Source organism: Dipteris shenzhenensis, chromosome 5, assembly GCF_047967505.1.
Source record: "Dipteris shenzhenensis isolate YYH24624 ecotype China chromosome 5, Dip_SZ_1.0, whole genome shotgun sequence".
NCBI lineage: Eukaryota > Viridiplantae > Streptophyta > Polypodiopsida > Gleicheniales > Dipteridaceae > Dipteris > Dipteris shenzhenensis.
The window spans coordinates 53,689,942-53,715,616 of NC_141600.1; the positions used below are offsets into that span (position 1 = coordinate 53,689,942).

At 43.3% G+C, this 25,675-nt stretch overlaps 1 protein-coding gene across 2 annotated transcripts in view; it reads right to left on the reverse strand.

The window, feature by feature from the left end:
- The window catches only part of EMB2785 (elongation factor family protein), a 130,645-nt gene that overhangs the window by 20,015 nt on the left and 84,955 nt on the right, over positions 1–25,675 (reverse strand). For both annotated transcript variants that reach the window (XM_087374776.1, XM_087374775.1), the window contains exons 10-14: positions 23,206–23,269; positions 5,383–5,437; positions 4,998–5,122; positions 4,812–4,885; positions 4,570–4,619 (exon numbers count right to left, since the gene is read on the reverse strand). In XM_087374776.1, the coding sequence (XP_087230902.1) occupies positions 4,570–4,619; positions 4,812–4,885; positions 4,998–5,122; positions 5,383–5,437; positions 23,206–23,269 (368 nt within the window). The remainder of the gene's footprint in view (positions 1–4,569; positions 4,620–4,811; positions 4,886–4,997; positions 5,123–5,382; positions 5,438–23,205; positions 23,270–25,675) is intronic.

A 25,675-nucleotide genomic window follows, 5' to 3' on the forward strand; every position in this document is an offset into this window, starting at 1 on the left:
TTACAAATCCATGTCAGGCACACTTGCTCGTGCAATTACAAAGGATGAAAAGGAGTTGATGTGACAGCCTTGAGCTTCGACGCTTGTGCTTGCTCCCACGCTCACCACACCTACAGTGGTATTAGAGCTCCTAAGACCTGCTCTCCTGCCCCCGGCCCTGCATTGCTCCTTGCTCCCAGCTCGAGTTGCGTCCCCATCCATACAGTCCATACGATTGTACGGCCGTCCGTACAGGTCACGTGCTTTGCCCGTACAGCCTCATGTTTCTCGTCAACTGCCCTTCTGCTTGCATTTCTGTACCTGCGTCGTAAAACTGTACTTGCATCGTACAAATTGTACCTACGCCATACAACTGTACTTACATCGTACAAACTATACATGCATACGTACCCGCGTCGTATAAAATGTACATGCATACGTACCTCCCTTGTAACGTACATGCCTCCGTACAACCGTACATGCAGACATACATGCTTCCATACACACGTACATGTCTTCCGTACAGGCGCGCTTGCTTCCGTATAAGCGTACCTGCAAGCATACCTCCGTCCGTACAACTTGTACCTGCTTCGCGCATTCCGTACAGGCTTCACACGTGTGAATCTATCTACAAGTTCCGTATCTGTTTAGGCATTGGCTATGAACCAGGTTGTTGGTTCTTGCTTGCTATACCCTTTTTTTGGATCTCACTGCAGTCATCTACAGACATTTGCAATTTTGGGGCTTTTGCAGGACATTGGCAAATTTGGGATTTTCAGTTCATTTCCCTTCTTTTGGTTGCAATTTCTTGCAAGACATTGGAGCTTTGGGATTTGGATTGCAATTTCTTGTTCAGATTATAGAACATTGGGTCACATTTGCAAGACATTCGGTCACATTTGCAGGACATTGGGTTAGATTGCAAGACATTGGGTCACATTTGCAAAATCTTAGCAAAATTTGGGGCTTTTCTGCATTTGGCTTTTTTGCCCTCATTACATTTGGGACTTTTGCCAGATTTGCTGATTTTTGCAGTGGTCATTGCCTGACACAATCACATTTGGGTCAAATTTGCATTTGCCATTTGATTTGGGTTGGAAATTTGCAAAACATTTGCTGTCATTTTTTAGACGGCCAGCTCTTTGCAATGATAGCCTTAAGGCTTTTGTGTTTCTTTTCAGGGTATCCCATTTGCAATGGCTGGCAACAATCATGATCTATTTGGCATTCTTCGTGAAGATGATAAGTTGGATGGCACCAACTATCCGATGTGGTCTTATCTCATGAAACATATTCTTGTTGCAAGGCATTTTTGGAATATTGTTTCTGGGGTTGATCTGAGGCCAGCCAATGCTACAGTGGCTGCCCCTACTACTAGTCCCTCTTCAAAGGGTGCCCCTCCTGATGCTTTATCCTCTACCACCCCTGCTGCTGCTCCAACTCAGGAACAAACAAGATGGGATGCAAGAGATGCAAATGCACATTCCTGTATTGCTTTATCATGCAAGAGAATCATTATTCCACACATCCGGTCTTGCAGGACAGCAAAGGATGCTTGGGACAAATTGGCTTCTCTTTATCAGATTCACAATGAGGCACGTGTTGCATATTTAAGAAGGCAATTGCAGGAAGTCGGTCTGAATGACAGCTTGTCAGTACCACATTGAATGGGCTGCCAGATACATATCAAGGGTTTGCTACAACTCTTCAATTAGTGGCCATGGGTAATCCATACCACTACTCTTTTGATCAACTAGTCACTTTGCTTTTGCAAGAAGAGCAAAGTCGTGCTAATAGGCAAGCTATTATTCCTGATCATGCATTTGCTTCACAGCAGACAGGAAAAAGGCAAGACTTCCAAGCCTATGGGCAAGCCTAAATATGCGCCTAATAGTGGCAATTCCTCCAATGCATCTTAAAATACAGCAGATAAGTCAAAGAAGAAAAGATGCACTATTGTCGCAAGCCATGGCATGAAATTTCAAAATGCACGAAGCGCATTGCTTCGGAGAAAAAGAAAGTAGGCTTGACAGTTAATGCCTCACATGCAATTGAATCCCACGAGCCAGCAGATGCCTCACATGCACATCCTCTCCACGATGATTGGGCATGGGTTATCCATTGCTCCTTTGATCCCTCCAAAGTTGATGCATTGTTTACTGCTCAGTCTCGATATTTTGATAGTAGTGCTTCCAAGCACATCACATCTTGCAGACAGTTGTTTCATTCCTTAGCTAATGCACCCCGAGGGGCCGAGGGGGGACTATCACATGTGCTAATAATGCTTCCTATGTTGTAAAAGGAATTGGAGATGTGCAGCTCACATCCATTTCAAGCCATCCTGTCACTTTGACTAATGTTCTTTTTGTGCCCGGAATTGAAGTCAACTTGATTTCAATTTCAGCAATTGCCACTTCCGGATTCAGAGTGATTTTTGATGGATACAGATGCCTAGTATATGATCTTCGTGATGACAATCCCATAGTTCTCACTAGCACTTTGAAAAAGGGCTTTATCACCTTGATGATCACTCAGCTGCACTCTCTATTGAAGCATTTGCTATTTCAGATTCACAGCTTGCTGAAACTCATCTTTGGCATGAGAGAATGGGTCATCTCAATTATAGAGCTCTTGCCAAGTTACATTCACAGGGCATGGCAAATGATGTACCTCACTCACACAGTTTCCAAAGATTCCTGGCTCAACAAGAAGCAACTAACAGTTGCCACATCCAGCTGTGAGGTTGAGTACAAGGCAGCTTTCACTGCTACTATAGTAGAGTGTGTCTGGCTTCGACAATTACTTACAGATCTTGGTATTCGCCAAACATCCTCCACTATGGTCTACACTGATAGCCAAAGTGCTTTGGCCATTGCGCGTAATCCAATGTTTCATGCGCGTACCAAGCACATTGAAGTTCACTATCATTATGTTCAAGAGCGGCTGTCAGCAGGAGACATAGAGTTGTCCTACCTTCCCACAGAGGATAACATAGCATATATGTTTACAAAGGCACTTCCTCGTCCCAAGTTTGAAGTCTTCCGACAGGCTTTGCATTTGGTTCCCTTTTGTTACATGATCTGACATACCTTGAATATTCATAGGTGGCTATATCCTTTTGGATGAACATGTGCCACCATGACCAGAAAATACCAGGTATTCTGAGACATTTCCAGAATACTTCAGCCCATACCATGGAGGGGAGTTTGTAGGCCATCTTCTCCCGATCGTAGTGATGCCCTATGGGCCTTGGTATGTGCCCTGTAGGCATAGTTATAGGCACTTTAGTGTTTTAGTGCCTTTTATGCCACATAGGAACACCTAGGACACTTAGTCCTAGGGTCTATCTTCATGTACTTTGTACTTTCCTTTCTTCATAGGAGTTGACACGACAGCCTTCAACTTCGAGTCTTGTGCTTGCTCCCACGCTCACCACACCTACAAAAATGAGAGCAAATGCGGGCTGCAAACGTGAATTATAGAAAGAGAAAGTGCTCCCACAAGGAGGTGAGCGCTTAGAAATGACAAGAGAGAGATCCAATGGAGGGGTACTCGTAGGCCGAGGCAAAGGTAAGCCAAATGAGAAGAAATGGGCTCAAGGAGAGACCTCGAGATCACTCCAACAACCTCCAAAAGTCTTCAACAGCCGACACGCAACTTGAGACAGCTCCAAAACACTTGCACGCTTCACGAAACAGTTCCAAAATCCTGGAAAAGCTCCAAGTTGGCTGGCACGCACCTCAAGGCAGATCCGTGCAGCAAGGCAGCAACAGTAAATGGTCCATATAGTCTCGAAATCAGTCGTACAGTCTGCAAATGCTCTGTACAGTCACACGTGTGGGCGAAACAGGTCCGTACATGCATAAAATGGTCCATATTGCATTACATGCAGTTCTGACAGTTTCGTGCAGTCCGTACAGCTGTACGGATTCACACGTGCGAAGAAAATGCTCCAAATGCCCATCCCTTCGCGGTAGCTGCTCCAAAATGCAATCTTCTCGCGTCAGAATCAGGGTTTTCCCGACATGAGTGCTTGGAGAGGCCTCAAACACTCACGGGTGTGTAGAAACCAGCAAAAACAGCACGAATGAGGGCTCAAGAGGCTGCCAAACAGCTTGGGAAAGCTGTCAATGGCTGAGGGAATGGATTCCCGACCTGGTCTGATACCAGTATTGGCTATGGCAAGCAATGGAAGCTAAAAAATGAAGGCAAGAAGGAGAAAAACGAGATGTTGTAATAGATTGCTGAAAAACTGAGAGTGGAGGATCAAGGGGGAGCCAACATAACAAAACCTAGGGCTAACTGCCCTAAGTGGACTAAGTGTCCTAACTGACCTAGGTGGTACACGTACTAGCTGTACCAATAGTCCTCACTGACTATAGCTAGGCCTACAAGGCACATACCAAGGAATAAGTGGCACCTATGGATAGCCCATAGAATGGCCTACATATACTGAAAGTTTGTAAATGGACTCACTCACTCCAACTCAAATTTTGTAGAGACACAAAGCATACCCATACAGACAAGAGTAACAACTTGCAATGAACTGTCATCATCAGAAAAAAGGCTGAAAATGGAAGGGGTATTTACCAGAACACCTTTTCGAACATTACCCAAAGCTCCACAGAATTTTGCATAATCTGCAGCAGATTGGTCATGTGAAAATAATTTGTGATTATGAAGTACAAAAAAATATTGGAAACTGCAATGTTCAGTTAACTAAAATCCTGTAAACCCTCATATTCCTATCAATGATAGGATGGACAGCAAGGCGTTTTATGGACAAAAGAATTAGGTTTGACATTGTTTTGGAAAGCAATTGGGGTGCTTACTAAGAAAAGATCTGTGCATAAAACCAGTTCCATGTGTTTCTGTGTTAAAAACACTTCTGTATCCAACAAGCCCCCTGCAAGAGCAGCACACATTTAGAACTCATAAACATGGACAGTCGCACTGTCCACCAAACAAGATCACAGTTGTAAAATATGTATGTCTGCAAACAAGAGAAGATTGCAAACCTTGAAGGGCACGCAAAACACAGCCGTGTTCTTCCCACACTTTCAGAGCAGGGAGCCATATCAAGTAGGTCCCCACGCCTGTGAGATAAGCTCTCTATTATAGTTCCAGAATGTTCATCATTAACCTTTGCACAAAGCAACCAAGATAACACTAAGTTAGCAGAAATCTATACTCCACTTGCACATTCACAAAAATGTATAACAGAGTACACCCAACCCTAGAGGCATGTTACTGTCGCTGTCCGCTGCAAGAATAGCCCTCATTAAATCACCATAAAATTTACAAAATGATCACGAGTCCGAAGAACAAGATTTCTTATATACAAGGATGCATATATATTAAGTATGTTAATCTATAGGCGTTGTAAGTATCCAATAAACATACCTCAATAACAACCTCCTCAATTGGTTCAAGTTTGGTCCCATTATCCAATTTATACCTGCAATATGACCGACAAAGAATGGATCAAACATTTGTCAGTCATAGGATTTGGCCCTATGGCTGACTTTGGAACTACTTTGAGTATTATTGACAACTCACACATCAAATTCAATTGCAGAAAAAAGACCGCTCAAATTATATCACAAGACTTCCAAGAATAAACCAGAAGGCTAGGATCTGAAGACATCTTTGAGACTAATTAAACACAATTGAAAGGCTTGCACAAGAAGGAGGGACCACTACCCCCCCCTCTGCCCCCCCCCCCCACACACACACACAACACAACACCCCCGGGAAAATCTGAGCTCTTTTACTGCATTGAAAAAGATTACTTCAGCTGCAAGTAACTGCTCCAAATGTGACAAGAGAACTGTCAGGAGTAGATACGCCAGCAAACAGAAATGATCTCAGGTTGGATCATCATTTTTGCTTCTCCCCTCGGGGCGACCATCATCTTAGGTTCAGCTTATGAATATGAAGGACTTTCAACAATACCCACAAATAGCTCAAGATCTCAAGGTGTCACCACAATGTAAATATCCTAAGTCAAAGTACAGTTGACCATTTATTTGATCATAATTAAAGAGTTTTCCATCTGTGTTAATTATGGTCAAAGAGTTCCTTTAATGGTCAAAGAATTGACTACGGTCAAAGATACTTGACTATGGTCAAGTAAACTTGACTTCGGTCAAGGAGACTTGGTTTATTACCAAGAGGGTTAACTACGGTTAACCAGAGAACCACAGAGCTGACTACAGTCAGAGAGTGTTGACTTCGGTCAATGAGACTTGGCATGTGCCAAGAGGGTTAACTACGGTTAACCAAGATGTGCCAACTTCGGTTGGAGAGTTGTGCCAACTTCGGTTGGAGAGACTTGACTATAATTAAGGCACCTCGACCCTTGGTGAAAGCCCCTTAATTATGATCAAGAGCGTTGACTTCGGTCAACCAAAAAATAAATATATTTTTATATTTGTTATGTGTGCACATGTGTTCAGTGGGACGCCCACTGTGACTAGAAATAGTCCACAGTGTATTGTTTGCATGCAAGCGCTAACAATTAATGGGTGCCATGGTGGTGCGCTTTAATTGATTGTTGCAGGTACTAGGAAGGGTTATTTTCCTAAGCGCTACGGGAGCCTACCAAGAGTCTAGGAGGCGGTTCGCGTGACCAAGTGCTTGAAGACTCCAAAGTTGCCCTTAGTGACATGTAATTAAGAAAGCAATGTAGAGTTTGACAAGTGGCTTGTTGCCAAGAAAGAGAGCCTTAGAGCTCATGTAATGATTTTCATTCACGTTTTTGCATATGTATGAACAGCTCTACGCTGAACTATGTACTCCATCTTCTCTCAAGTAATAAAATTCTTCGGGGGGATCCAGCCCAACTATTTAGCTGGGCCCTAGTGTCTCTGTTGAGAGAGGGAGAGAGGGAGAGAAATGAAAGTCTCTGTGCTGTATTTTACGAGAAAGGTTGGTATCAGAGCAAGGTTTGCTCTTTTTTTTCAAAGGAACACGATACGAGATTGCAAGGGTGGGTTTTGTGTACCCAGCAGCCCATGAAGGTCACACGCGTGGATAATTCAATGCGCGACTGAAAAATTATCTTGGTCGCACATTTTAATTCCTGCACATCGTGTATATTGACGTCGAACAGGTCAAGCGATCGTTTGTGGAGGAAGACTTGTCGATGACGAAGATCTTGACAAAAGCCTGGGCGTATCGTGCATAAGTACCACACAGAGGCTTGGATGAGTGACGTAAAGCTTCTGCAAAGCAACGCCTCACCTGCATGGAGAAGGCGCGAAAGAGTGGGTCATGCTACTATTCTAATTCCGGCCAGTGGGCGGAAATCTTTGCTATTCCCGTGACGCTGTGTGCAAGCGATGCTTCATGAGGCAGATTCGTCATATGCTGAAGGTCCCGCGACGCACGACGCCATGTGAGAGAGTCTGTCACCCGTCTTCAGCCAAGGTCTCACACCTTAGATAACGTGGCTTTCGTGACGTGGCAGACACGTGTACTATGCTGACGTGGCACCAAGCCAAGCAGCAGATGACGTGGCAGGTCAGCAGATGACGTGGCGCACACACGTGTGGTGCTGATGTGGCAGGGTTGACAGGAAGCTGACACGGCACTGACATGTGGCAGACAGGTCAGCTGCTGATGTGGCAGCCAGCTGGACTGTTGATGTGGCAAACCAGTGGTTCAGTTAACTTTGGTTAGTTTACCCTGGTTAGAAGTTCAGTTAGTTGGTCTAACCAAACCAGATTGGTTAGATAAACTAGGTTTGACCAACTAACCTTGGCTGTAGTTAATCAGACCATAGTTGGTTAACTAGACTACAGTGGGTTGAATTCAGATGGGAGCCAACCAAACCAGACCAGAACTAGTCTGGTTAGAGTAACTGCCGGTTACTTCATCTAGTTCTGTCCCAAAAAAAAAAAAAAGACAATTACAGAGACTGTTTCTGCTAGCAGTTTTCACCTATCTGAGAGAGTATTTACTGTCAGAAAAAGCAGAAAAACAGGGAAATCAGAGATTTGCAGGAAAGAGAAAATGTATGCTTTTGTGCTCAGGAAAAGGGAGTCAGATGCATTCTGAGTGCTTTTTGCAGCAGCCAGAAAAGGGGCAATATAGTTGTTGATGCCTTGGCAACCTTGTGGGTATATGTCTTCAGTTGACAGCCCGGTACTGGCATAGATTATGAATGCAAGACACCTCTTGTTGAGGTAATTTCTCTCTTTGAAAAGCAAAGGTTGCGTGCCTCAGTTGCATACACAGTGTGTGTGAGAAACTTGCAGATCTTAGACGAGTTATGAGAGAATGGCTCAATCACCTATCCAATGGGATTCACAAGATAGGGATGCACATCCAAGACAGAGAAGTGTGCAACAAACTCAACAAGAATTTGGACAGATGGTACACACTCGTATGCAGGAGATGGAAAATCTCAGAAGGGATCCAAGAGCTCAGCATTTGTTTCAAGCAGAAGCTATGCCTAATGCAGCGTATGATGTGCCAATGCCAGAGGCACACTCTCGTGTACAGCCAAAGAAAGAGAGATCTCATAGGGGACGGTCTCATAGTAGGAAGAGATCGAGGCATCATCACCAGTCTCCCAGTCCTTCACCGTCTACCTCGAGCTCGACTTCTGTATCTTCTTCTTTATCAAATAAACCAGCTAGGAAAAGAAGGAAACACAAGAAGTTTAGAAAGAGAAAGTCTACCAAAGAGACCAAGGAATTCAAAAAGGGAGGTAAATCTGTCAAATTTATGACCTATAATAGACAATATGGTCATACAGACAAAGCATTGCAGTTCATCAGGAAGTTTGATGCTGCATTTGGTATAGAAAAGTTTTCAGAATCCTCCAAGTTAAGAATGGTCAATTTGCACTTGATAGCTACAGCTAGTGCATGGTGGAGTGCACAGACCACAGATGGGTCAGCCCCAAAGAGGTGGGAGGACTTCAAGAAAGCCTTCTATCAGCAATTTATGCCTAAACAGTTTAGAGATCATGTTCTTCAAGATTAGGACAATTTGCATATGGATGCAAGAGATACAGTGGATGTGTACAACCAAAAGTTTTGGGATGCTTATTTGCAAGTTGCACCTTTCAAAAAGATCTCCAAAGGAACCCAAATGAGAAAGTATAGAGCAGGTCTCAGTCCAAGAATTCAAGCAGTAGTGAATGCTTTCGGAGCAACGAACATTCAAGACCTTATGCATTCAGCTTCAGTAGCTAGTCTGGTGCCGTTACAAGATCCATCCACGGTACTATCCTTGCATACAGGACGTGCTGAAAGAAAGAAAACTGATTTTTCAAAATCAGAAAAGAAAGAGTATCCCAAGGTTGAAAAGAAAGGGTTTCAGCCTCAGAAGCCGAGGGGTACTCAGTTTTCAAAGTCATATAAAGGCAAATCCCCATTCACTCCTGAACAGATAGTTGAATTCTGCAGAGATGGGAAATGCTTTAAGTGTGGGAAAGAGGGGCATGTGGCTGCCCAGTGCCCAGAAATGTGAAAATCCACACTTTTCGAGAATGCAAATGTGCGCAATGCATGCAGAATTTGAATGCCAATTGGCCCTCCAATGGGAAAGAGCGCCCTCGTGAGAGTACTTGTTTCTATTTCGACCTACATGCAAGGTGGGAGAGAGATGACGGATGAATGCAATGTGGTAGAGAGAATGCAACGTGAGATTCACAATGAAAGGGTGATACCCTTTCATTAATGTCCCTTGAGATCACTCAAGTTCCATCTTTCAATTTACACCTACCCTTACCCTATGACCCATGCATCTACCATTCAATGCACCTTAATGCACCCTTCCCTTCCTATTGCCCCTAGGACCTAGACACGTGTGTGCACATTTTTATTAATAGAATAAGTATCACATGTCCAAATTCGATGCCGTCTGAAGCACTGGCTCCAGCTCGACTAGTCCTATCTACTCAGATGATCCACCGCCATAACAAATCGGTCGGTGTCCATCATAAATACAAATACATGTTACACCATTGGCGTATAACATAATAATAATGTTTTAATGTATACTAATCACAGATAAGTGATTTCTCTTGTCATGACACTCCCTCCTGCTTGAATGGGCAGAAGTCCTCTTCTGGATCCTCTCTTGTCTCTTTCTCTTGCGTACGCTTCTCTTTTACTTCTGCATTTGCATCTCCTCTTCATAATCTACAAATAATCTTCTCGTGGTAGTACACGATCTCTTCTGAATCCGAACTTAAATCTCATCTTCAAGTTCTGGTTCCTCTTGATGCTGAATATTCAAAATGCAGAAGTACCACTGCAGTGCCTCTTCAGTATCTCTTCATGCTCGGAATCCTCTTATGAATACTTAGCTGCTGAAATCTCTTTACAATAACCTGCTCAATAAGCTTAAACACATTCTCGACAAATTGGTCAGTATTAAAACGATTCTCTCACCCAAATGTTTTCATTGAACTAGGTAGGCCTTGGCTATGGATGATTTTGCGATGGAGAGCTACTTAGTCTATAGAAACTATAGACCTTCAATCTCTTTTTCCAACTCTTCTATTTCAGCCCTATTTATCTTATCAGACGCTCTACACGAAGGAGAAAAATATTTATTCTCTGATACTCTACAATGAATATGCCTACTCTCTATTCAGTTCACACATCCATACACCAGTGTTGGCTGAATGGATAGCATTTACTCTTGGTTCTATGTTCATCGTAGAGTCTTGGGATGAGGAGGTAGAAGCCTCACCCTCCTGCTTGGATGCTTTGCCTTTCCCTTTTACAAAATTGATTTTGACAATTTTGGCTAATAGAGTAGGACATTCATGCCATGGATGCCCTGGCTTATGTTTTTTACATCCGAAACATTTTCCCTCCTTAATTAGCTTTTTCTTCTCATCGTCAGTCATGGAAGGAAATGGTATCCATCCAGGATGTGATTGGCTGTTAACATTTTGTACAATAGCTTTCTCATTTCCTTTGTTGAAGGGTTTACGCGGATTCAATTTCCTCTTAGCTATTTCAGCCAGCTTAGCGAGGTCCTTAAGCATGGTCGGGTTAAACATTTCAATCTCGTACCTTACTTTTGGGCTTAAGGCTGCTAAATACTTCTTTCTCCTATCTTCCTCACTCTTTTCGGGTAACTCTAGAGAGAGTTTCCAAAATCTGGCTGTAAAATATGTATTACTTTCATTATTGAACTGCCTAAACCTCTCCCAACCAAAGGTTAGGTTCTCTTCATGCCTCGGTGGCATGAAAGTGGCTTTCAGTTGCTCCACGAACTTAGCCCATTCATGAATAGGCTCTTTTCCTGTTTGTGACAAGGACCACCACATTAGAGCATCCTTCTGCAGATGCAATGTGGCAAGAGCAATCTTCTCTTGCTCGGTCTTGTCTTGATGGGCAAAGTATAGCTCAAAATGACGAATCCAATTGAGGATTTTGTCAGCCTCCCTTGCCCCATCATATTTGGGGAACTCAATTCTCTCTCGCGGTTGGAATTTGGACCTCTTAGAAGGAGTACTCAACTCCTCATCCCCGAATTTTAAAGTCCTCTTAGTCCCTAATCTTGTCATAATGGATTGCTCAATCATATTGCTAAGCTGAAAAATCATCTTATCAACAAGAGTCTCCTCTCTTCCTCTTGCACTTGGATTATAATCCATGTGTACTGGGCTTTGAGTTGAAGGCATGAACTCATCACCTTGTTCTTGGCTGGTCTCATTTCTTCTTTCACTACGAAAGGAGAACTCCCTATCAAGAGGTTCTTGAAGGAGAGACTGCTGTAAATCTATTTGTGGGTTATCATACTCAAGATGTGTATAACTCTCACCTAATCCCTTCTCTTCAAGAGGGGGTGAAGGTGTTCTTTCTCTCTCTCCTTGGGGTAATGGAGGAAAAGGAATAAGTTCATTGTTATATGTCCCTTCCCCTTCCATTCTTTCCTTTTAGTAATACAAGAGAAAAAATGTCTTGCTGTAATTTCAAAAAAAAGAGGTTTATTTTACAGCAAAAGTCAAGTGTTGTAGAGTTGGTGGTACTTATCCGACTCCCGCTTCATTTGTGTTGAGAAGACACTTAAAATGACCTCCTTTCCCTTCTCTTTCAAGCTTTTCTTCTTGTATTTCTACTGTAAACTGGTATGCTCCATTTGGGCTACTTGTTTTGAGCGGATTGGAGCTCTAGATACCGTTATAGGGGGTACTTGATGGGTGGATCACCCCCTTAAAATCTTATTCCGATCCGACTTTCCATTGGGGAGAACGGGGGATCCCTTTTCCTCACGGTTTAAGGATTTTAAGGCTACATTCACATTTGGGGGGGGACGGGGGGCGGTGGGGGGGGGCAAATTCACCTTGTGAGGACACCCCGTTCACCGTTCCAGACCAGGAATTTTCAGAAAAATCCCTTGTCTCAAAACCTCGGAGATCGGTCGGTCGTGATCCTCTTCCGCAACTTCTCTTGCCACTTCAGTCGTCCGCAACTATCGCCCTCTTCTCATCCCGCTCGTGGATCGTCACCGCTCTGATACCAAATGTGAAAATCCACACTTTTCGAGAATGCAAATGTGTGCAATGCATGCAGAATTTGAATGCCAATTAGCCCTCCAACGGGGAAGAGCGCCCTCGTGAGAGTACTTGTTTCTATTTCGACCTACATGCAAGGTGGGAGAGAGATGACGGATGAATGCAATGTGGTAGAGAGAATGCAACGTGAGATTCACAATGAAAGGGTGATACCCTTTCATTAATGTCCCTTGAGATCACTCAAGTTCCATCTTCCCATTTACACCCACCCTTAGCCTATGACCCATGCATCTACCATTCAATGCATCTTAATGCACCCTTCCCTTCCTATTGCCCCTAGGACCTAGACACATGTGTGCACATTTTTATTAATAGAATAAGTATCACATGTCCAAATTCGATGCCATCTGAAGCAGTGGCTCCAGCTTGACTAGTCCTATCTACTCAGATGATCCACCGCCATAACAAATCGGTCGATGTCCATCATAAATACAAATACATGTTACACCATTGGCGTATAACATAATAATAATGTTTTAATGTCTACTAATCACAGATTAGTGATTTCTCTTGTCATGACAAGAAAAGCCTTCAACTTTGAAGGGAAAAGAGGCAGAGAAGCCACGGGGACCACAAAAGCCAATGGCAGGAGGAATTCCTGACATACCAGGTCATGTTTCAAACCCAGAAGAATGAGAATTGCTGCTATCATGGGGCGAAGTCAGAGACCAACAAGCGCTGATTTTATTTGATCCAGGGGCTACTGATAATTTCATATTAGAGGACCTAGCCCTGAGGCTGGGAATAAAAACGGAGGAGTTGGGCAGGGCTTTGGATGCCGATCAGATGTTCTATGGAACCCCTGTGCCAGTCACTCCCTTGATAGGGAAGCTACGTCCTCATGTACAGAGTTATGTGGATCAGCAAGACTTCTTCATTTCTCCACTGAAACATCATGATGTAGTCTTGGGTATGCCTTGGTTTCATCGCAAGATAGTGAAGTTGAATCTTCCTGAAAGAGTGTTGGAGTTTGTACATAGGGGCAAAGTACATCGTGTGGTTGCTAGGAATAGAGGGGAAACTATTCCCATTGTATCCAATAGTTCTATTGGAAAAGAAATAAAGTCTGCAGTTTTAGCTTACATGATTTTTGTGAAAGAGAGAGATGTGGAAATGCATGCTGAAATAAGTGAGGCGCACATGAAGCAGAGGCTTCACAATTTTTATCATACATCAGAGGAAAACATAGTGGCAGCAGGGACAGCCAGCCCAAAAACTTGGAAGCTACCTAAAGGAGGCTCTTTCTTGAGAATATGAATCATGATGCACTCATGCAGATGGCTCAATGTGAGACTCCATGTCGTCACAATGCTTAGACTTCTATATTCCTTTAGTTTGGACCCAAATTTTGTTATTCAGAGGTACAAGAAAGTCCGCAAGTGCAGCCACCAAGACTTGACAGGATCTTGGGAAGAAAAAAGAGAGAGAATATCATATTGAGCTTCAAATCAGCAACAACCAAGCTAGAAATTGGGAGTCCCAAAAAAGGTGCAAATTCTTCTCAATTTGAGCAGCAGAGAGAAGATTGAGATAGAGCAAGATTCGTATAGGGAGGGCACCAAGTTTGAGAGCTATTGGAGGTAGATGGATGATAATACAACGATGAGAGAGTAGAAGGCTGAAAGGGGAGGGCAAGTAGTTTGTTGTTGTTCAATTGTTGTTGTTCACTAGTGTGGAAAAGTTGGCTTTTAGCAGATGTGGTGTAGCATTAACGTGAAAAAGGTAACCACACCTTTCCACAAAAGTGAAGTGAGCTACACTCAACACGCGGCAGGACCATGTAAGTTCACATCACTCTCCACCGCTTTCTAAAAAGCGAGGTGGCACACAACTAGCCCAACTCCCACACTTTTAGGAAAGTCCAAAAGGAATGAGCGACAACTCATCCAACTATTTCACTTTTAGAGAAAGGCGAAGGTGAGCTCTACTTTCCAACTTGTTCAAGATGGGCATGAACTAATAGTAGGCGATGCATGTCCACGCATGCCCCACAAATCAAGGCACGCCACTACTTTCCAAACATGCACGCCTACCAAAGAGCATGCACGACGACAACTCCTATGCATGGACACTTCTAGACCCACATGTCAATGCTACCCACATAAATCGTATGCAGGGAGCTTGCTCGCTTCTGCTAACTTCTTCCCTACCCGTACCTGCGTCCCTCCTTGTTGTTCCCGTCACGTCGCCATACCCCCCAACCGTTTGCACATCCCCGCCATCACTCCTTTCTTCCACGCGTTTCCCATCATCACGTTCTTCTGTACCCGCTCCTCTCCTCGTCGTCTACCCGCACTGCTGCTCTCCCCCGTTCGGCGTGGTGACCTCCTCGTGTGTGCATCCCAACCTGCAGTGGGCTTGTGTGGCGGCTACACAGACTGAGCCACTCAGCCATGTGCCCATGTGACCTACAATTCTTGAACAGCTAGAGGATTGTGGCACCCCGTCTACACTAGGAGTAGGTGGAAGAAGCCATCCACTCCCCACCCCATTGGCGGCCAAAGAACATTGGTAAGGGTGGCTCTCAAATAGCTATATACCTAGATGAATCTAGGAACATTCCCAAACTCATCCTCTAAAAACACAACATAGTGCAGTTTCAATCCCACGATAGTCACTCATAAGATTGAAAACCATAAACTCCATCACGCATAGCAAGGACTAGCTACTATGACATCCCCACTGACGTCATCAACGCCCAACAGTGGGTGTAGACCATAGTATAAAAGTATGCTCTCACACATACAAATCCACACACCCACACATACTTGAGCATCCATTTATACAAAGTCTTCGTACTGAGTTTCTGTCGGCACTCCGGAGATGAAGGGCAAACTCAGCCATGACGAAGGCTCTCAAATAGCCCTTAGCTCCAGGATAGTTTCGTGCTTAGGAGTGCCCCCTAGAAGGCATTCGAAGGGGAGGTAGCTTCTGAGAGGGAGCAGCAAAACTCTACTTACGCACGAAGGTTTTTTGAGGACGTCTACCCCAAGTTGGAGGGAGGGGTTCACCAGTCAGCCCGCACCGCTTGCAGCTTTTGGGCTTGGCTGTTTTTCCTTGGCTTTCATTTTCTTTTCAAGGCAGCAAAGTGTTAGTGCTTGTTCCTGAGGAACAAAATCTTGATAGTGACCGCTTCGTCTGGCCAGAGAAGCTCTCATGGCAGCATCGACTCCCAAAGCTCTAAATGAAGGAGGGAAGATTAAAAATGAGATATTGTACTGAATTGCTGCAAAACTGAGTGGATGCTCAAGAGAGCCCCAATATAACAAATACCTAGGACAAAGTGTCCTAACTATCTTAGTGGTACATGTACTATCTGTACCAACAAACCTAGCTAACTGTAACTAGGCCTACAAGGCACATACAAAGAAATAAGTGGCATCTATGGATAGCCCATAGAATGGCCTACAAACCCCCCTCCATGGTATGGACTGAAAGTATCATGGACACGGCTCAGAACTACCTGAATATCTAATGTCATGGTTGCACATGTTCATCTTGTAGGGGTATAGCAACCTATGATTGTACAGAGTACAACAGATAAAGTCACAAAAGATACGAAGTTTAAAGCTTGGAGAAAAGCTTCAAATTTAGGTCGAGGAAGAGCCTTCATAAAAAGATATGCCAAGTTGTCTTCATTGGGAACATAAGACAACTGAATATCACCTTCTGATACTCTCTCTCTGACATAGTGATAGTGAACCAATATGCTTTGTCCAAGCATGGAAAATTAGATTCCGTGCAACAGCCAAAGCACTATGACTATCAGTGAAGATGATGGTGGAAGTAGTCTGACATGCATGAAGATCTGCAAGTAACTTCCGGAGCCAAACACACTCCACTGTAGTTGTAAAAGATACTCTGTACTCAGCCTTACAACTAGAAGTAGCAACTATAGTCTGCTTCTTGTTGAACGAAGAGATGCATGAAGTACCAAGCATGACACTATTGCCACTATGTGACACACGGATGTCTGAATAGCCAGCCCAATCAATATAAGTGAATCCATGCATAACAAGTGAAAAATCAGCCTCATAAAGAAGGCCCAAATGCTGAGTGCCTTTGAGGTACCTGAAGACACGATTCATGGCCTGCCAATGGTACGTAGAGGGGCTGTGCATATGTTTGCTCAACTGTGAGATAGCATACTGAAGATCGGGTCTCGTATGGTACAAGTAAATCAAACAACCAACTGCCTATTGTTGACAGAGGGTAACATCACATGCACCACATGCACCACTGCCATACTTTGAAGAGAAGTGAAAACCAAGCTCTAATGGTGTGGATACTGACTTGCAATCCTCAAACTGAAAATGCTGCAAAGGCTGTCTAATATACTTGGATTGTGACATCAAAATGCCCCCCTCACTGCTGGCAAGACCAAGATCAAACATAGCAAATGTCTTCTGCAAGTCAAGCTTAAAAGCTGCAATTTGCTCAGCATTTGTCCGAGTCACAAGCATGTCATCCACATAGAGTACTAAAAGCAGCAAATCTGTCACAGGCATGCCAACAAATCAGCATTTGTCCCAGTCACAAGCATGTCAGCAAATCTGCCCTACTCTTGCGGATGTCAAGAGTAGCCTCAGTAGAGCTGTTCTGAAACCCAAATGTAAGGAAATGAGCATGTATCTTGGAGTACCAAGCCCGGGGCGCCTGCTTCAATCCATAGAGGGCTTTCTTTAAGTGGCACGCATTGCTTTCAGAACCTTCAACCTCAAAGCTAGAAGGTTGGGAAACATAGACCAACACGGATCACCATAGTTCTTGTCAGACGCAGAGCCACAGCCGCGAGACCACACATGGCCGCGCCCACGGACAGTCGACAACACTCTATCTCTGGCTTCATGTCACCAGTTGCCCACGGTCCTTGAGGGGGGAGGCTGTAGCTGTGATACTAGAACGGATTTCGCTTTGCATTCCAATGACGTGTGCTAATAGTGATGATGGAGATGGCCATATTGATATTAATATGATGTTATCATTGATGTTATTATGACTTTGAGCATCTAGAGTATGGGTGTTCATGCTCATTTAGTAGCTCCACCCTTTCAGCTTGTTTTGTATCGGGTTTCTCATAGTCTGGTCTTCCGAATACTATAATAAACTTTCTTTCTTTCTTCCCCTTTTGATTGTCAAGCATCCCATGGATTCTTGATCTGTATCATTCCTCAATTAAAAGGCTCTTCTCTTTTTTGAAAATGAGAGAAAACTCTATCCTTAAACAAAATTAATATGAAGATGAGGACTAGCTAAGGGTCATGTCGCTTGTAATTTGAGCGCGTCATTAGAACGAAGGGATTAAAAACACCTGTGACGCCAAAAATTGATATTTTTAACTTGGCATTGATATTGTTTTTCTCTATGTTTGATAAGGGTTTGAGTATCAAGTGATAGCCTAGCGGCTCTCACTTATTTCTATTTTCTATGATATTGTATGGGATTGAGAGGATGAGTGGAATGGCTCATTGTAAATACCATAGGTATGAATTATAAATACCTTGGTATGGGGTGAGAGTTATTTGTGTATGGGATATTATGAGTTTTTTTAGAAGATAGAAAGAGTGAGTCATATAAAGAGGTGGGCTCATGTCCATGTGTTCCAATAATATAAGAGAGGCCACATGCCAAGCGTGTGGAAGGCATGTGGAGGAGTGTGAAGTCAAGAGGAATCCTTCTAGAACTCCTATGTGGAATAAGGAGGATGTGGACATGTGGAAAAGAGAGGGTCCCTATGGGCTCCATGTGGGAGACTCTTGACTTTCTCAATATTTTAAGAGTCTTGAGCATCTTTTGATGGGACACATGGCAAGAGTAGCCAAAAAGGACATGGATGGTGACATACGTGCTTATGTGATTGATGGGAAAAGGAATCTACAGGCAGCAATTGTAAATGGGTGAAGGAGGGTAACAAAATCTCTATAAAAGGAGCCCTCCTCTCCCTTGTTCATCAATCTCTTCCACCATTGGGCCTTATGTTGCTGTAGTTCTAGTCTCCCCAAGCCTCTTCCAAGAGCCTTCTCTTCCTCTTGTAGATATTCTTTTATGTAGACTCTTGAGTCCTTCTCTCTCTAGTTTATTCTCTCTCTATGAGTAGTCATGGAGCTTCCGCTCCCTCTTGTATGTATGACACCTCTTCTTCTCCCTTGTGTTTGTAGTGTTGAGGTGGATTCTCACTCTATTTGTAATGAAGGTCACTTCAGGTTCTCTCTCTCTCTTGAGTGTCTCTTTCCTTTTCTTTCTTTCAAAGCCTTAAAAGTTCTTCCCCTCTTCTAGGCGAAATGTAAGGAGAACATTAAAGATGAAAGGGATACACCACCAACAGCTTTTATTTTGTATTTTGATAGGGCTTTTAGTCCTTCATGCCAACAAGGAGCCGGGGGGATAGTCTTGATGAATCCTGAAGGTCAAGAGGTATGGGCAAGAGGACAAGAGCTTCCAGGTATCACAACTAACAATGCAGCTGAGTATAATGCTTTGATTCTTGGTTTGGAGGGTTGTCTTTAAAGTCAAGTTAAAGAATTGGAAGTAAGAGGAGATTTTCAGCTTATTATAAAGCAAATGCAAGGGCATTACCAGACAAGAAGTCCTCATTTGAAGGAGCTTAATCAAACGGCTATGGCACTATGTAGTTAGTTTGATTTTTGCAGGTCTGTTCATATAAATAGAAAAGAAAATCAAAGGGCAGATGAGTTAGCTAAAGCTATTGTAGTGCCAGACCGGGGGGTGGTTTTTTGGGTAGACACTGGATGGCCAAAACTACAAGATGTTCAGAAATATGTGGAAGAAGGCATGTTGCCTCGAGGGTTAACTCCACAACAAAAGCAAAAATTGGTCACTTTTGGCCACGCCTTCATAAGGATGTATATGAATGTCACAAATGGAACCTTTCAGCTTGAGGATGTTGATGGCATGGTGATACCCGGACGCACCAATGAGTATCGCCTTAAATTCTTCTATGCTCGACCACCTTGAGGACCAGCAGACCCTCTCTGTACTAGAGAGGATCTGCTGGGGAGGGAAAGATGTGACGCCAAAAATTGATATTTTTAACTTGGCATTGATATTGTTTTTCTCTATGTTTGATAAGGGTTTGAGTATCAAGTGATAGCCTAGCGGCTCTCACTTATTTCTATTTTCTATGATATTGTATGGGATTGAGAGGATGAGTGGAATGGCTCATTGTAAATACCATAGCTATGAATTATAAATACCTTGGTATGGGGTGAGAGTTATTTGTGCATGGGATATTATGAGTTTTTTAAAAGATAGAAAGAGTGAGTCATATAAAGAGGTGGGCTCATGTCCATGTGTTCCAATAATATAAGAGAGGCCACATGCCAAGCGTGTGGAAGGCATGTGGAGGAATGTGAAGTCAAGAGGAATCCTTCTAGAACTCCTATGTGGAATAAGGAGGATGTGGACATGTGGAAAAGAGAGGGTCCCTATGGGCTCCATGTGGGAGACTCTTGACTTTCTCAATATTTTAAGAGTCTTGAGCATCTTTTGATGGGACACATGGCAAGAGTAGCCAAAAAGGACATGGATGGTGACATACGTGCTTATGTGATTGATGGGAAAAGGAATCTACAGGCAGCAATTATAAATAGGTGAAGGAGGGTAACAAAATCTCTATAAAAGGAGCCCTCCTCTCCCTTGTTCATCAATCTCTTCCACCATTGGGCCTTATGTTGCTGTAGTTCTAGTCTCCCCAAGCCTCTTTCATGAGCCTTCTCTTCCTCTTGTAGATATTCTCTTATGTAGACTCTTGAGTCCTTCTCTCTCTAGTTTATTCTCTCTCTATGAGTAGTCTTGGAGCTTCCGCTCCCTCTTGTATGTATGAAACCTCTTCTTCTCCCTTGTGTTTGTAGTGTTGAGGTGGATTCTTACTCTATTTGTAATGAAGGTCACTTCAGGTTCTCTCTCTCTTGAGTGTCTCTTCCCTTTTCTTTCTTTCAAAGCCTTAAAAGTTCTTTCTATTCGGCTGCTCACTGTGCACACATGGTCCATTTGTTTCCCGAGCCACTATGCAAACTTCTTCCCCTCTTCTAGGCGAAATCTATGAGGGGTGGATCGTTGATGAAGGTGGAGTCTTGAGGGAGCATCCTACTTAGGCGAAATTAGCCTGGGTGGAGGGTAGTTTTCATGACAGTTTGACCCCCTGTTAGTGTTTTGCTCATAACTTTCTGCTCGGTAGTCCGATTGTAATGAAATTTATATCAGCGTGAAGCTCTCTTCAAGGCACATGTTTCTAAATAATCAGATCTTTAATCAGATACTGCTGCAAAAAGTTATGAGTCTCTGTGTTTGACAGTCTGTTATTACCGACCTCAAGAGATATGACAAGGCAACATGTGACCTCTCTTGGAGGATTAGATTACAAGCGCATCCATGCATGTGTCAACGATTGCCTTTTGTTTCGTGGACTACATAAGGATGCAAGAGAGTGCCCTACTTGTGGAGAGGCAAGATATAGAGCAGATCTCAAAACTTTGGACGTGCCTCGTAAGGTTCTGCGACATTTTCCCATAATCTCTCGCATCCAACATATGTTCAAGTGCAAATCCATTGCAGAGCTCATGTCATGGCATTCCTCCCATCGATCAACCGATGGCAAGTGGAGAACTCCCACAGACTCTCCTGCGTGGAAGCATATTGAAAACACATGGCCAAGCTTCAAGGAAGAACCTAGGAGCTTGAGACTTGGATTGGGTATGGATGGTGTGAACCCATTTGGTCTCAAAAGCACCTCTTACAGTACAGTTTTTACCCCCCTCCAGTAAACTGTCCATATCTCTTCAACCGTCTGTTTGTTTTCACTGAAACTTATATCAGCGCGAAGCCCATCTCAAGGCGCATCTCTTTGTGTACTTGAATCTTTGATATCATGTCTCTACTGAAAGTTATAGGCCTCTGTGTCTAATGACAGTTTGTAGAGTGTTTTGAGCTAAGTATAAAGGTGTCTATTAAGGAGGTGCAATGTTTCCTTGGAATCTACCCATCCGACCTAATCAGCCCCTTCAAACTCCTCGATATATATCAGTTCATGTCATGTTGAGCCGGAAGATCTTCTTTCAACAACGTATCGCTCTTCTCTTTGGTGCAGACCGGCTCGCTGAGATTATGGCCTCTACTGATCCTTTCCTTCTCCCTATGCTTGACTACAACATCACTTGGGATGTTACCATCTTCATTCTCATCTAAGGGAAGAAGTATGGTGTGGTATCTTGGCATAAAAGCTTCTTTCTAATGTCTCATTCTCAATGATAAGTATCTTTGGCAGTCAGTTCGAATGCTGCAGGAAGTGAAGAGATGCGTGAAGTTTATTACCCCCAGTTGACTAATCAAAATCTTTCATCTCACATTAGTTGACTAATGGAAATCTTTCAATATCACATTAGTGATCTAATCGAAATCTTTTGTCTCACCTTAGTTGTCAAATCGAAATCTTTCATCTCACATTATGGTTCTTGGTGTGTCAAAGGACACTATGTAGTCACATAGTTGAGAAAACATTGCCCAAGTAAACTCTGGAGAAGATTAACAATTCAATAGATTACACATAAATTACATAGATTACATCTCAAAGACTCCTTTCCTTCAGATTACATCTCAAGGACTCCTTTCCTTCAGGGGGCTGGTTCCACATTGCTTTGAGCAGATCGCTTGTTCAGCTCCCTAATTGCAGGCTCGGCCCTCCTTGCTCCTTTCCGAAATGGGGCTAGTTCCTTCCTTCAGGGGCCGGTCCCTCCCTTCATGCCGCTTCCTCTTTCCTTAATTTGAGCTTCCTGGTTGTAGGCTCGGCCCTTCTTACTCTTTTCCTAAAGGGGGTTGGTTCCTCCCTTTAGGCTCCTTTTCCTTGCAGTCGGTCTTAGCCTTCTTCAATTTGAGCTCCTTGTCTTTTGCATCTTTTGCACAGATGGAAAATTGAGCTGCAGCATCTACTTTCTCATCGTAGATAGCTGTAGTAGGTAGGCACATTTGATTTATCCATGACCTAGGCAATGGAAAATGGCATTATCTACATAGTGATTTTGCATGCACAAACACCCCAGAGCAAAAAACGTGCACAGGGTGGTAGCACGCCAACTTCATGTCACAACACCTTTCTGCTTGTAAAGAATCACATCTTTACGACTAAAAAAGCGGCGTGGGTGGCGCCAGGCCAGGGACAAGGACGGTCCTTGCATGTGTGTCCTTGCCTCTGAGCTGCCTCTGAGCTGATCAGCGATGTCCTTGACTGTAGGATTCTTGTGTCAATTAAGGGCACACAGTCCCTAAAATGCTATTTCATTAGGCAAATGGGGGAGAGGGTGAAGGGAGGGGATGTGTAGGGTTTTGAATTGTGGACGAGCAAACATGAGTTGCCAATCTATGGCATGAAAATCACAGCAATTGGAAGGGCAAATTCAAGAAATCCAGCCTCTGAAAGTGCAGTCACATTATGCTAATCACTTATTCGGGCAAGTTCAGCAGATATATTGTGATTTCAGCTATGGCTCAAATTGTATATGGTGAAATTTGCTTAAACTTTATTCAATGCCGCTGATTTTCAAAAAAATGTGTCAAAATCATTGTTCATTTTTCACTCCAATTAAATAATGTATTAAAGAACACTAAACACAAGATACGTAGCCACATTCCACGAGCTACCGAGGAATATGGTCTTGGCTTACATGACAGCAGGCGGAGAGACGGACAACTCAAATCCCTCACGGCGCATGTTCTCAATCAATATTCCTGCAGAAAAGAAACTAGCTTTGTAAGCACTAAACCTGCATCTTACAAACTGCAAATGTAGTCTTTCATTAAAATAAAATCAGAATGAATAAATGTTGGGAAAAGGCTAAACCCTTAAGCAGAGACAGCAAGATTTGGAGAAATACTTCACGTGTTTGACAACTGACACTCGTTCTTTTTTCACTTTTCAAGAAAGTAGGAGAGAAAACACCGAGAGCATTAAAAAACCCAAAGTTGAAACACATCATCTACAGCATGAAAAGCTCATGGCATGTCGCATCAAAGACCATGAAAAGTCTGAAAGAGCCAAGACAATGGCTGGAAATGCCAAAACTTGTCAGAGGAATACTTCGAAAAGAGAGATTGTTTCTCCATTCCCTAAGAAACAATCTCCCCCTGGTCAGGATCGCCCTGGAAGACCCCTGCAACCTAGACCATATTGCCATCAAGTATGCACAGTGTCCGTCCATATGCTGACCACAGTCTAAGCTGGATGAAACAACTTCTTGTCAATTGCCTCTATACATCTAGCCCTCTAAATGTGCCAGGCAGTAATGCTAGCAATGATCTACCAACTTGAGTCAACCGAGGAACGTTCATGCCTGTACTGAGAGAAAGGAACATGTTTGCACGAACAAATCCAAACTGAGGGAGAAATTTGGGGCATATGTTTCTTGCAGACGGTGTATGCATATTGATGTGTCTATCTTGCATTGCCTTGGGATTGTAGTCAGGGCAAGGTCATTTGGGCAGGGATAGTTATGCTTGGCTTTCTTTGACTAGACCACATATTTTCTATGAAAGCCAGGTTTCAATTGGGATTTCAGGGCACGGTCTCGTCTTCTCCATGTATGCCGTGTGGATGTCGGATTTGGTACTTCCATGAATAAGGTATATACCTTTGTAAGACTAGAATATATCCAATCGTATAAATTCAGATTTTGGTACTTCCACGAATAAGGACCTGATTGTTTACTGCAATCCCTCCATGCAAGGATGGTCAAAAGAAAAAAGTGACCTTCCTATTTCTGAGAGATTTCCATAGCCTGCTCCAAAAAAATCCCCGTAAATCCAGGCTAATCTAGAAACATTCTGCTCTGGTTGGTCTCCAGCTACTAGTCCGATTCTGAAATTTCCTTGCATACAAAACAGTGAACTGAAAAAAGGGGATGCTTTTGGAGTGGTCACTCGCTAACCACCAGCTCCACTCACTATGGTCCCAGGTAAAGAATTTATTAGGACAACCCCAGAAAGCTATAATCTCCACTTCCCCATCAGAGCCATCTATGGACTAGGGTCAACATACTACTCCCAAACCAACCAAGCCCAGCCTCTTACTAGCAGAAGCAGTGCATCCTAAAGGATAACACCCTGTGATCTCACAAATACACCACCAACCTGCATAAGAAAACAATACTGCCTTCACATGTCCCGAAATTCCAATCACTTCGAGAAAAATACCAACGCTGGAGAACGCCCCAATCCATCTCAAGGATTGGGTTATCTATTTCTCCCTTTACTCCAAAGGGGATAGCTAAGACAATTTTGTGCATTTCTTCTCTCACTTCCAATAAGGTGGAGTACTGTCTCAACTCTCCTATTCAGTGCGAATCTTAAAAGCCTTCCAAGACCCCATCATGTAAGCATGACCTCTCGCCTACTAAGACCACTGCATATACCCTGAAACACCAAACCATGCCCTGATCATCCTAAATAAAAGTATTCCACATTATGGGCTGCCTGAAAATCTCGTCATCTGTGGAGGATTCTGTATCGACAAGCCGCTAAAAGTGTGCCAGGCTTTGACAATAGCTTCCATCAATGTACATGTACCTCATGCACAGCATTCACAACATCCTGGAAATTCCGTGTTAGTGAAAGGCGCATTATGAGATACCTTCATGTCTAGAGTCACCAAATTCTTAGGGTGCAAGAAGCTAGTGAATTCTAGAGTTGCAAGGAGAAGAAAGATCTGAAGCAAAATACTAGTGAGGCACGCACGCCTGAATGATGGGAGAATTAACCTCAAAAGATTTGAAAGATATGGAAACATGTGAAGAACAAAAAATTTCACATTCCTTTCTGTGTAAAAGCTACATCTAATTTTCTCTCACGAGTTGGCATCAACATTGGGTAGAGTGAAGGAGAAGCAATGAAGGCAAGCACAAGATAAAGAATCAACTCCACCTAAAGATTACTTACCTAATCACCTCATCCAAGTCAATCTTTCCTTTCTGCAAGCTCATTTTGAATGTTCCTTTGAAACACTTTCAAAATCAGTTTGCTCTTGAAATACCTCAAGATCATCACATAACTTGAAACTATGAAGAACCAACCTTCTCAAGAATGCAAATGTGTGCAATGCATGCAGAATTTGAATGCCGATTGGCCCTCCAATGGGGAAGA